Source organism: Asparagus officinalis, chromosome 2, assembly GCF_001876935.1.
Source record: "Asparagus officinalis chromosome 2, Aspof.V1, whole genome shotgun sequence".
In the NCBI taxonomy this organism is placed as follows: domain Eukaryota; kingdom Viridiplantae; phylum Streptophyta; class Magnoliopsida; order Asparagales; family Asparagaceae; genus Asparagus; species Asparagus officinalis.
Window position 1 is genome coordinate 11891188 of NC_033795.1, and position 13076 is coordinate 11904263.

The 13076-nt window shown below is 38.4% G+C and overlaps 2 protein-coding genes across 4 annotated transcripts; one reads left to right on the plus strand and one right to left on the minus strand.

The window, feature by feature from the left end:
• LOC109830279 (transcriptional corepressor SEUSS) lies at positions 2310-10195 on the plus strand. 3 transcript variants are annotated; one of them, XM_020397496.1, is made up of 10 exons: positions 2320-2468; positions 2574-3716; positions 3846-3965; positions 4143-4191; positions 4381-4595; positions 4675-4743; positions 5329-5426; positions 7676-7769; positions 8483-8552; positions 9062-10195. In XM_020397496.1, the coding sequence occupies exons 2-10, from the start codon at positions 2778-2780 to the stop codon at positions 9883-9885; spliced, it is 2478 nt and encodes an 825-aa protein (XP_020253085.1). In that variant the 5' UTR covers positions 2320-2468; positions 2574-2777; the 3' UTR covers positions 9886-10195. The 3 variants fall into 3 exon arrangements, with proteins under 3 accessions (XP_020253084.1, XP_020253085.1, XP_020253086.1); XM_020397497.1 differs by having other exon boundaries at positions 2593-3716; XM_020397495.1 differs by having other exon boundaries at positions 2310-3716.
• Positions 11350-12804, minus strand: LOC109830281 (thioredoxin M-type, chloroplastic-like). Its single transcript, XM_020397498.1, has 2 exons — positions 12473-12804; positions 11350-11820 (listed from the first exon to the last, which is right to left on the minus strand). The coding sequence occupies exons 1-2, from the start codon at positions 12699-12701 to the stop codon at positions 11507-11509; spliced, it is 543 nt and encodes a 180-aa protein (XP_020253087.1). The 5' UTR covers positions 12702-12804; the 3' UTR covers positions 11350-11506.

The window sequence follows — 13076 nt, forward strand, 5'->3', positions numbered from 1 at the left end:
GTTGTTAGAAGCTGCTGATGGACTTCTTCTCAAGAGTGTTCCACCAGAGCTTCGTACTCCCTGAAAGAGTGATTGGGAAGCATCGACAGATGACTGCTTCCGATGCTTGAAGCATGCTCATTATATCATAGTAGTTTTGAATATGCTCGGAGGGGTCTCCATCGCCTTTATACTTCTCCACGTGAGATATCTTGAACTTCTCACATGGGGCATTCATAAATCTTCTGAAAGAGGGGTGTTCTCCTCAATGGCTTCTGCGACCAGTCTGTACACCCGATCGTAGCCAGAGGCCCCTATGGTACTAGAGGGGGTTGGAGAGACATGATAATAGAGGAGAGTCTTAGAGACCACTCCCCTATTGCGATCCTCAAGGTGACCAGGGCCATGACTCTCGGTTGTGATTTTTTGATGTGAGAGAAGATGTCAGTGAGGCACTCCGGGGCGAGTCGATCGACAAGGTGGCGGGGTCACGTACTCAACGCGATTCCCCAACTACTTGGCAGCAGCATGAGGAGTCCCGGGTGGGACTACTTGCTGTGCTCCGGAAGGAGGGTGAGTCTCCGACTGCATGTCTCTAGAAGGTGGGGAAATAACTAAGGTAGCATGCTATGGCTGTGGAAGCCGGTTGAGAAGTTCGCTAGTAAAGGTAGCGAATTGCTCTTGGAGAGATTGAGATATATTCTGAGCTATTTCTTCCAGCTGGGCTCGAGTAACATAGCTGTGATATGGTTCTATAGGGTGAAACTGATCAGCACTATCATCAGAACCGGACATGCTTTCTCGAAAAAGAAAGTGGCTCCACGATGAGCGCCAAACTGTTAATGCTAAGTGATCACTTAGTCAATTATATCCGTGGTTGGATGGGAGTGAAGTTGATGAGGGGCTGCTTCCTTCCCGAATATCCGATTCTAAGTTGAGTATCTAAAGTCTGCACATATAGAAATCCATGAGAGGACGGGGACTGGTTCCCCCATTGTTCCTCTGACGGTCAAGTCAGCTGGTGAAATTGAGTGAGGAATGTGAAGAACTGTGAGAGTTCTTTTGTGTGTAGTATAATTTGCAGATCTTTCTTAGAAGATCAGATTTTGAAACTAGATCTCAAAGTCTAAAAGTCCCTTTATGTTAGAATAGTACATCGTATTTATACTAATGGTATAAGGGTAGAACCGTCATTATGGCCGGACATAGGATGACGGTGAAGAAGCATGGGCTGGCGGCTGAGTCAGCTTTTACTTTACAGGTGACGGCTAGCGACTGGAGGAGAGATCACATCAGCATTAAATGTGAAGCGATCTGAGGCATAGCAGTGCCGACGTGGTCCGATGAGTCATGAAGGCTATCAATGCTAGAGGTATGATGATGCCTGCCAAGCATTAAATACGACGTCGACGTTGTGTCAGCGGGGGAGGCTCGAGGCTGAAGTCATCCTCTAGCTTCGCCGAGAAGTAACCACTTTCGAGTTGTCATCTTGAGACATCAAATAGAAGGTCGAGTGGGCTCGTTGTGAGTCGTTTTCGACAAGAGGGTCGACTAGTACCACCTTTCGAGTCGATATGAAGGAATGTCGACTCGACGAGTCGGCTAAGTTGGAACCCTTGTTGGTTTTGACCGGCAATTTGATTGGGGCATTGCATACAGAAGTACACATGTCCGTTGCTGGCAAATGGTTACACTTTGACGATTGAAAACATCATAACAATAATCAATATCGATGTGGGACCCTATACAGCCTCCTCGAGATTCGCTCGCTATTGTAATTTATACAAGGACAACTTTTTAAAATCAAACTTTTTAATTATTTATTTACAATGTTTTATCCAGTTCTAACTTAATTAGCAATTTCGTCCTAATTTTATGAAACTAGGTGGGAATTACTAATTAAAATATCACGGTATTGTCAATCTCGTAAAATTTTCTATGTTTAAACTTTATGGGATCAACAATTCTGTAAAGTTGTATTTAAGAATTTTGACATAGTTTCATGAAACCATGTCGAAAATGCTATTTAAGTTAAGACTGGATTGAAAATTGTAAACAAATATTGAAAAAAAAACTATTTTTGAAATGGGTCCCTTATATAAAGATCATGGGTATTTTCGTAATTGCGGCTTCTCACCTCGCGCTGCGCATGGATGGATGATGCGACGATGGGATGGGGTTTTATGCGAGAGAGGAAGTCGGCTAGAGAGAGAGAAAGAGGAGAGAGAAAGAGATTAATCAAATCCGAGAGAATTTTGACGTCCGCAAGATCATAACATCACACTCTTAAAAAAATAAAATAAAATAAGTAAAGCTGAAAATAGGGGGGGATAAAAAAAGATGAACAATTGCAGTTTTGCGGAGCAGAATCAATGCTTGAAGAAAACCTAGCTCTAGATTTATGAAGGAGTAGCTACAAATCGAACTGGGAGAGCTCTGCTGAAGCTCGCTCTGTTGCTCAGGGATTTGAGTCGCTTGAGTTCGTTGTGGTAATTGGATTTATCCCCTTTTCTCATTAGGTTTATCTTTTTCGGCTATTTTAAGTAATCCTTTGTGAAATTTGTGCGCTGAGTTTGAGAGAGTGCTGATTTTAGGGGCTTCAATTTCGTTCAGTGGTTGTTATTTGTGGAATGCTGTTGTCGTTGGAATCTGGATTGGGGTTTTACTTCAGATTTCAGCGTGCCAAGTGGAAAAGATTCCTGTGAACCACCTAAAAAAAGTTGTTTTGATGGAAAAAGATTGCCTTTTTGGACCTCTGTGAATAGAAACTTAGCAAAATTTTAGCTATTAATAGAAAGATGGTTCCCTCGGGGCCTCAGAATCCGATGGGTGGGTCCCAATCGGTGCCTGCGTCGGTTCTCCGTTCGAATTCCGGCTTGATGGGGGGAGTTCACTCCAATTCTATGCAATCTCAGCCTCCTTTTTCTTCCCTCGTCTCGCCGAGAACCCAATTCAATGGAAACAGCTTGCTTGCTAACATCTCCAATGTCTCTTCCCTTCTCAACCCACCGTTTCAAAATGGCGGTCAAGTTTCGGGAAATGGTGTGCTGAATCTCCACCAGAGAAATGGTCTAGGGGGTTCAGTTGATACTTTAGGCAATACTGAATCTGATCCCGTGAATATCCAACACCAGTTTCATAATAATAATGGAAACCAACTCGGGTCTGGTCACCAACAGAACCAACAGCAGAATTTCCAGCAACAGTTCCAAGTTCCTCATAGCCAGCAACAGCAACAGCAGCAGCAGCAGCAGCAACAAAGGGGAGGAATGGGGAATGTAGGCTCGGTTAAATTGGAGCAGCCAACGGGTTCCGCTGATCAAAATGGGTCAGTTCAGCAGTTACAAGCATTGAGGGGTATGAGTCAGGTGAAGTTGGAGCCACAACAGTTGCAGTCTTTGAGAAGTTTAGGCCCCATGAAAATGGAACTCCAACATTCAGATGCTTCAGTGTTTCTACAGCAACAGCAGCAGCAGCAACAGAATCAGCAACAACAGCAGTTGATGCAATTGTCTAGGCAACATCTCTTGCAGCAACAGCAGCAAAGACTACTTCAGCAGCAGCAGCAGCAGCAGCTAATACTCAAGTCTCTTCCTCAGCAAAGAGCACAGTTACCTCAGCAGCTTCAGCAGCAAAATCTATCTGCCAGACCGCCACAAAAACCAGCAGTCTATGAGCCTGGAATGTGTGCTCGTAGATTGACACATTATATGTATCACCAGCAGCACAGACCTGAAGTAATTTTCTTCTCTATTCTGCTTTTGAGGTTTCATTTGGTAGGGTTTAAATGGAGGAACTAACCTAAACTTGTGTGTTTGTGCTTTCCTTGTTTTTCACTCTTGTACTCTCAATTTTTGTAAATATAGGATAACAATATTGAGTACTGGAGGAAATTTGTTGCTGAGTACTTTGCGCCTAATGCAAAGAAGAGATGGTGTGTTTCTCTATACGGAAGTGGTCGACAGACGACTGGGGTTTTCCCACAGGTATATGAATGTCAATTGCCTGCATATAATGGAAATGGATTTAATTTTTCTTACTGTTCCTGATTTGTTTTGCGTGAAAAGTGCCACAACTATAGTATCTCTAAAGATTTAATTTTCTATTTGGTATCGTTATGATTTTCATGTGAATTTTGCTGACTATTTACATACGTTTCGCAGGATGTATGGCATTGTGAAATTTGCAACCGAAAGCCTGGTCGTGGTTTTGGTATGTTCCATTCTTGTCTTCGTCATCAATTGTGTCTTATTTTGTTGATTTCTATATCAGCTGCATGTATAATTTGGCTTTGTGGTCGTACTTGCTTATAAATCACAATTTTAAGAGTTATTTTTCCTGCTTGAAGTGCCTTTCACAGGGTTTCCTTATTATTATTAAATTCCTTTTATTATCTTGTAGAAACAACTGTTGAGGTTTTGCCTAGACTATGCCAAATCAAATATGTTAGTGGCACACTAGAGGAACTTCTTTATGTTGATATGCCTCGAGAGTATCAGAATTCATCAGGTCAGATTGTGTTGGACTATGCTAAAGCAATTCAGGAGAGTGTCTTTGAGCAGTTGCGTGTTGTACGTGATGGCCAGCTCCGGATTGTTTTCAATCTAGATCTGAAGGTGAGAAATTGCTCATATTGTTGTCCGTTTAACTATGTAAATGGTTTGTAGATGATTGGGCTAATCACTCTTTTCCTAGATTGCTTCCTGGGAGTTCTGCGCTAGGCGTCATGAAGAGCTTATACCTAGAAGACTAATAATACCTCAGGTAAATGTTAATCCATACTATATAGAACCAAAATAACTATGTATTGTTCATCCTGATTTTCGGGATAAACTCATTTTATCCTTTTCTCATCGCCTTAGTATAAGATGATTTTTAACCCTCATGTATAGCCTATCATCCCTATTAGCAGATTAATTTCTTTTAATACATGTAATTCATCTAACTTATATGTAAGCGCATTACCATAAATTTGTGCGTATCTACACATCCAAACAGTTGAGTATCAACCCTGTGAAGCTGGACAAAGAGAACAGAACATTAGGGGAAAAAAAGGGAATTGTTACCCTACTCGCCTCTCTTGAATCATATTTGTTAAGTTGACTTGTAACTTTTACATAATAGATCTGCTTTACCTTTACACTAAAGACGCTACATAGGATATATTACATTGTAGATAACAATGACTGAAAAAGTCTTAGCTGTTAGTTTAGCATATGCATTAATTTGTATTTGTATATCAGTCCACACATACATATATGTCCGCAGGAAAAGTCTCTGTTTCTTATTTGCTTGCCAACACTCTTGACTTGTAGTTCTGGCTGATTTATCCTGATTTTTTCTTTGTAGGTTAGTCAACTTGGAGCAGTTGTGCACAAGTATCAGGCTGCTGTTCAGAATGCATCGTCTGGCTTATCAACTCAGGAATTGCAGAATACATGTAGTTCGTAAGTCATTTCTTTTTTTTATTTATCTTCATGTTATTTTTCATTAATTTGGGGTTATCTTGGTTATTTGAAGAAATAATATCAGAACGTTAGGGATAAATAGCCACCCTACAAGTTCGTTATTGTTTCTCTCGTGGTACGTGTGTTGGTTTTTATAGTTACTGTGCAAGTTCTTTATAGTTTCTGTTGTGGTGCGTTTTTTTAGTTACATAAACATACTTATCTGATATCTTTAACTAATCTGAAATTTTAGCTTGGTGTAAGCTAGTTTTACTTCATCCTTTTACCCCAAACAACACATCCTACTTTATTAAATCAAAGTAAGAATGTATACTAAAGTACCAGTCTCTTTTTAATAGGTTTAAGGAATTTACATGGAAAATAAGGTACAAATTGACATAATGGAATGAAGAAAGATTAATAAGAGAGAAAACAATCAACAAAACACGAGGACTTACCCTGTCTGCTATCCCATGTAGTATGGTCGACTCTTCCCAAGGGATTTTTCATCATAAATCCAATAGCAGTGTACCAAGATCTGTTCGTCTCACAAGAGTGATATCCAATGTCTCATAACCATACAAAACCAATAGACACCCTCAAGATGGAGCAGAGTTGAATCATCACAAAATCCTTTAAAGTCTAGGCTCTGTAGAACTAAACTAAATTTGGAGAGATCGCTTTTTAGCTCAGATAAATGCAGCGCAAAGTTCTATAAGATCATGCAATCTTTCATAGGAAAGGAATAACTACTTTTATTAAGGCTCCATTTGGCAATGGGTTAGTGAAGGGTTTAAGAGGGTTTAACCTTCATTAACCCTCCAAACAACTAGAAGCTCCAATGGGTTTGTTAACTCGCACATGATGAGTTAAACAATTCCTCTCGAGAAGGCAGAATTAGTGTTACTCCTCATGCGCAGTGGTTATCTTGGAAAGAACTAGCGAGCAACTAGATAGGATTTTTGGTGGGGGGAAACTATGTGGATAATATATTGGAGGGAAAGATGTTTTGTGGAGGGAAAATTTTCCCATAAACCCATCATAAACCATCAATTATTTGTTTGCATCCCTCAAATGTGACCATTAGAGGAAATATCCTTAATATATGTCATATGATATGCAATAGGAAATATGCATTGATTTGTGATTCTAAATTTCAATATAGTATTATTGAGAAAAATATTACTTTTTTCCTTTAATAGCTAATTTCACTTAAGATTAAAGATTAATAAAAAACATTTTACTTTATTATTATTATTTACCCCTCTTTAACATTTGATTTCATGCTGATATGACCATTTATCTTTCACAATAAGAATTCTTATCACTTTATTCCTATATAACCACAAGCTTTTAAATTTCTAATTTTAAATTGATTTTCATTTTTATTAGCCACCTCAACATTCATTTACTTAACCAATACAGAATGACAATATTTTAATAGTCTAGATGAATGCAAATTCTAGTTAAATTTACCTTAAATATTAGAGTTATTAGAAAATTTTCCTACTTTCAATAAAGTAAAGTTGGTATCCGAAGAAATTGAGAATGATAAACCTTCTTTATTTACCATACACAAAATGGTTAACCCTTCATGTTAACTACATAATCCAAATGGAGTTAAAATATTTTGAAACCCTCATAATGGGTTAACTAATTTAAGCCTTCTCCTTAACCTTCCTCTCCTAATCCCTTGCCAAACGGCATCTACTGTGTCTTAAAAATACTTAACTGTACTAACTGTGTTTTAAGGTTGCATGCTCAAAGGATGTCCAAATTAGTTCCATGTGCTACTTATTTGAGAATAGGGCGATTGATGTGGCATAGGTTGTTAGTTGTTATTCTTTACTAATTTAAAAGTTTCGAGTTTTTCTCATACAACCCCAAACTTCTTGTTTATTTTCATATGCACTCCAAAAATATTTATACAAGCACACTAAAAAATCTTTTAAGTTATTTCATATATTACATATAACCTAAAATCTTCCGTATTGGCATCATGTACAGTATTTCAGTGATGTATATAGATATTCATTTTCCAAATTGGAAGCACAATTTATGTTTAGCAACCCATACCAGCAAACAAATTCTGGTGATGGAAATTCAACTGTTACCATTCATTTTCTTCTCTCGTAGTGATGTTGTTCACCCCTCAGCATAACTGTATATAATTTCTAACCTGAGGATTCTTATGTCTTTGTTCCATCAATATAATTCTAATAAATATGCTTGCAAAATGCATTATATAGGTTTGTGGCATCTGCTCGTCAATTAGCTAAAGCATTGGAGGTGCCACTAGTGAATGATTTGGGATACACAAAGAGATATGTTCGCTGTCTGCAGGTAGTCTCTTTCTTCTTTTTAATGTTTCCTCTATATATTGTTTTCTGTCGAAGCATTGGGATTGGTTGTGTGAAGTCTGGTACGAATCCAGTTTACAATCTTTGTAACATTAACTGAAACCTTCCTTTTGTTGACTTAATTATGCTTTATTCTCACATTATTAGAAATCTATGGTTCACCTTGAAGATATTTAATTGCAAATTCTGTTCCATTCTATCGATGTTATTGTATTATTAATTCCCATACATTTGTGGGCTAAAATACAGACACTGTAGGCTGGGTTCTCTTAAAAAGCAAGCTTCCTCTTCCAATACCGAGGATACAAGGTTGTTCCGCTAATCTTTCTAAACAAGGGTTCACAGCTGGTGCTCAGCAATCATCATAAGTACACTGTCTGGACCATGTACTTTCTAACGATGACTTAGTTTACTAGGTTAGTTTGGTCTACCACCAAATGAGAAAGGAATTTATTTTGGTCCTTTTTTCCTACAAATAATGGATCTGAGATGTGAGATGAAATGGAATGGTTAGTTTTTAGCTCAAGAATATGCGCATGTTAGCTTGTTAGTTATTGTGCTCATATGAAGTACTATACTTAACTCCCTGTTCTTTACCAGGTATCATTCAGGTGAGTGACATGATAAATAAAGTACCATGCGCATTTCCCCCTTAATTTTACTGTTTGATTTTTGACTTTGGGATATAAACTGCAGATTTCGGAGGTGGTAAATAGTATGAAAGATTTGATCGACTATAGCAGAGAAACTGGGACAGGACCGATGGGTAAGCTTTACTTGCTATATGCCAACAATATTATGTTTTGGTTATCGCCTCATATCTTTATTTGCACATTGCATACACAGGAAAGAATAATAATTAGTGATGATAATCTTACCAACCACAAACCAAATTCTTAGCTATTTGCTCATCAAAATAGATTAAAATAACTTGATGTATGCACATATAAATCGCCTATAAACAACGAATAGAATATGGTAAAAAACCAAACATTTTGTGTGGGTTGCATCTTTTCTCTCTCATGATTTATGTTTATATACCGCCAAGAGATTGACCAAATACATTGCACAAGCACGACTTATAGTTTGCTGTGGAATTGATATTTTCTGACGCTGCTTAGTGCCTGACAAATGTTAATTACTATACACATTGTCTATATTAAATGTAAACATAATTATATTCTTCTCAGGTTGTTTTAAACCTACATGGTTTTTTAGTGTCTCTTTACTCTAATAAATGATTTAAAAAACCAATTTTCTTGTGCACTTGTTCAGATAGTCTAATCAACTTCCCTAGAAGAACATCTTGCTCATCTGGGCTTCAGCATCAACAGCATCAACAGCATCAACAAAATCAACAAGCACAACATGCTGAGGAGCAGCAATCCATTGCTCAAAACTCAAATAGTAATGGCCAGGCTTCTATTCAAACGACCAGCACACAATTTGCTGCAGTTAGCAACAGCATTCCAAGTGCAAATAACTCGGTGAATGCTCCATCATTATCAACTACATCTACAGTTACTGTTGCTGGGCTTCTCCACCAAAATTCAATGAATTCTAGACAAGAAAATCACATGGGCACAGCAAACAGCCCGTATAGTGGAGCAAACACGATGCAGATTCCATCTGCCAGCTCATCGAATTCAGTCGCTACTTCGCAACCCAATCCATCTTCATCCAATAACCTGACTCCAACCTCTCATAGCAACCCTCACTTGAATTCTTCACAACCCCAAGAAGCAGACCCAAACAGTTCACAGAGCTCTGTGCAGAAAATTTTGCAGGAGATGATGATGTCCTCTCAGCTTAATGGGATGGGAACCTTGGGGAATGAGTTGAAAGGGATTAATGGAATCACACAGTCTCTTAACAGGACAAGTAGCTTTGCTAATAATGGTATAATTACGAATAATATGGGGTTAAGTGGTATGGGTTTTGGTGGAATGGTCAATAATGCAATGAGCATGATGAATGGGAGGGTTGGAATGAATCAAATATCTCAGGATCCAAGAGTATTAAGCCATCAGCAGTTGAACGGGCTCGGAGCAGTTAATAACTTCAATAATCTTCCGTTTGATTGGAAAACCTCCCCGTGATTCAAAATCAAAATAGCCGAGACAGGAGGAAAGAGTTAACCTTAATATCCCACGGCAATGGAGAGAGCTAAGAAAAGTTCTATAAATTTGTTCCAGATGCCTGTCTCCATGTACTACTAATTCCCCAAAATGAAAACATATACAGTGGTTTCTTTCATACGCGTGCCTTGTATCCTTTAACCTCACATTCTCTAACTTGTCTTTAAAGGTTAATGTTGTATTATGCTTTGCCATTGTGCTTCACTTCGGTACGGTTCCGCACATTGGAAACTTGAGTAGCATGTACAGCTCGTTCTTTATAGTTGTTCCATTTCTAGGTGAGTTGCTTTCTGATTTGAACTTCTTTTTGCATTGAGTTTCTATTTGACGTTCTGCACACCGTGCCGGCTCTATAAGAGCTCACATGCTTTGCCCTGCCGTGTTTTTTGGGCTCAAGACTTCAGATTGCTTCATAGTTTGAGAGCGCATTACTGTTATCTTTCATTTTCTTGATAGGCCTTCTGTTGCTTCGTTTTAAGTTTTTAAAGTTTCACAGCTAGCGACTATAGTTGTAGTTAAAAAGACGTTTGTCTTGTGACGCTAAAGATCTTTTTTGGATTATTATTGGGGATTAGTTGCAGCTGGAGGTGCAATTTAAACCTCTTTCGTTGTTAAAGCACTTGTAACTGGGACTTATGTTCGATTTTAATTGGGTGTGTGTTTTACATCTGCACCTGCAGCTGTTTTTATTAGCTTTTATGAAACAAACAACTGCAACTACTTCAAAGTTTCTCAGTTGAATGCGACCGTAGCGGCAATTACTGCATTTGCAGAAAACCAAACCATCCACAAATGCGGTCGTTTTTTCATCATTTGTTTTACTTCCTTATCTTCAGATCAAATGAAATCAAATAGCTGTGATGTATGTACTCAGAGGGCAAATAACATTCACAGTTAAAGCCAGCTCCCCTTCGAGTTTCTCTATCATCATCATCATCATCATCATCATCCACAAAAAAAAAAAAAAAGCGGTCTTGCATTAGAAAGAGTTTTATCTTGTACACAAATAAGAGGGAAACCAAGAAAGTGAATTTTGAATTTCGGACCAATGCCAATTTATTCATGCTAAAAATAATTGGTTACCTCAATCGGTTTTTGGAAGATTTTTAAGAAAGTCAAGCAATTACTATATATATAGAAAATATAACTCATAATTATATATATAATAAATTTATACCTATCTCCGTCTTCGTATGTAAAGTGTTGTTTCAATACCGAGAAATTAGGTTATGCATGCAGCTCTCGTAAACAGCAAGGTAACGATATTCTTCTCATAGTTCATGTGCAATAAAAATCTGGAGACCTTTATCTATTAACACTTCATAGATCTAGTTTTTGGTTTCAAAGAACTAGTTGAGATTAATTGCTCTTGTGCTGTTTGTCACTAAATGACTCAAACCAATGTCAAAAATGACCGGTTTACGCTTCCGAAAACACCCGTACTGAGATAAGTAAATGGGGATATCACATACACGAACATAAATTCCTTCGTTTAAGAATTTGATCATAGTAGCTTCTGTCATCAAATTATGATGTATGTCATAACATTTACATAACATGCTCCTACATAACGCTGCAACAATCAGATATATTTCTCTAGGGTAGCGCTCAGCGTACTTTTCGGCACGGCACCGATAACGCTCTCCTTCTTCTCCCCGTTCTTGAAGAACAAGACGGTCGGAATGCTCCTAATCCCATATTTGCTTGCGATGTTGGGGCAGTCGTCGGTGTTTACTTTGTAGCAGGCGATCTTTCCGGCATATTCTTTGGCCAGCTCGTCGATCACCGGAGCTATCATCCGGCACGGGCCGCACCATGGTGCCCAGAACTCGACGATCACAGGAGCTTCGTTGGCCATCACGGCCGTGTCCCAGCTTTTATCATCTACTGCCACAACTGTGTGCATATGAAGAAAGACGGACGTACGTCAGCTAGCATGTTAAACTAGTAATTGAGGTAGGCTGATATTAATAGTATTCAAGATTCGAGAACTACAGATAAAATTAAATGTTTGGATTTTTCCAAGTCGAAAGATCTTACCATTGGTATCTAGCGCTACGTATTTCAATTAGGACATTCAAATGCTAGAATCTTGAAATTAGAGTATATTCATGGCTAGGATATTGTCAAACGATAGTATCTGTCAACTGAATTGATGGTGTTACTGAAAAGAGATCGAATCTTGGATCGCCGAATTTGGAGATTTTAAAATTGACTGAATAATTGATCTCCCTTTGGTGCATCATTTTATGTCATGAAACAAAATAGGTGAATGCTTTCTACTGGACTTTTACAGAACTGGTATTTTTTTAAATAAGCGGACTTGGGCCACTATCTAGCATGTTTGGCCCAAGGCACTCTTATGCTTTGCTCTTATTAGCAAAGAGAAAATGCCTATACGAGCAGGGCTGAGAGCAATGTAAAGAACTAGTGCCCTATGCATAAATTTTCAAGCACATTTTATAGTTACTTGTAGACTCGTCTTTCACCTTCTTTAGTCATTGCTATAGAAAAAAAAAAACAAACAAACATGTAACACATATTATACCTCCATCGACCGCATTCTTTGCTTCGCAAACGAAACGGTTTGCTCGGGCATTAGACTGATAATGCTTGAAAGATGAAGATGATGTTGTCGTCAAGAACGACGATATCGATCTCTTTGGCCTCAATCCGAGCCTTTCCTTGTGAGGAGAAGGGTGATTAGGATTTAGTTTATTTGGAGTAGATGAAGAGGAAATGGTGCTCACTTGGAAACAAGCTAATTCTAAGGCCATTTAGTTCTCTTTTCTTCTATCAATCTTATCTCTCCCCCTTCTATTGTTTTGCTCTGCTGTTATATTTACTTGGATTATAGAGTTGGGCTTGTTGGAGGGGTTCAAGTGAACCGTAGTGATATCAAGTGTGGATCATCCACGAGAATGTGAGGTTGTGGGGTGTTTGTGTTTTGTGTGGATGTTATCGTTTGTTTACATGGGCCACATCTTCTGATTTGTTATATTTACTTGGATTATAGAGTTGGGCTTGTTGGAGGGGTTCAAGTGAACCGTAGTGATATCAAGTGTGGATCATCCACGAGAATGTGAGGTTGTGGGGTGTTTGTGTTTTGTGTGGATGTTATCGTTTGTTTACATGGGCCACATCTTCTGATT

Bases quoted from the DNA above. Each gene is read 5' to 3' on its own strand.
- LOC109830279 (XM_020397495.1), top strand. From the start codon at position 2,778: ATGGTTCCCTCGGGGCCTCAGAATCCGATGGGTGGGTCCCAATCGGTG. The intron at 3,717-3,845 runs GTAATTTTCTTC...TTGTAAATATAG, and splicing joins ACCAGCAGCACAGACCTGAA to GATAACAATATTGAGTACTG. The intron at 3,966-4,142 runs GTATATGAATGT...TACGTTTCGCAG, and splicing joins CGACTGGGGTTTTCCCACAG to GATGTATGGCATTGTGAAAT.
- LOC109830281 (XM_020397498.1), bottom strand. From the start codon at position 12,701: ATGGCCTTAGAATTAGCTTGTTTCCAAGTGAGCACCATTTCCTCTTCA. The intron at 11,821-12,472 runs GTATAATATGTG...ATATGCACACAG, and splicing joins AAAGAATGCGGTCGATGGAG to TTGTGGCAGTAGATGATAAA.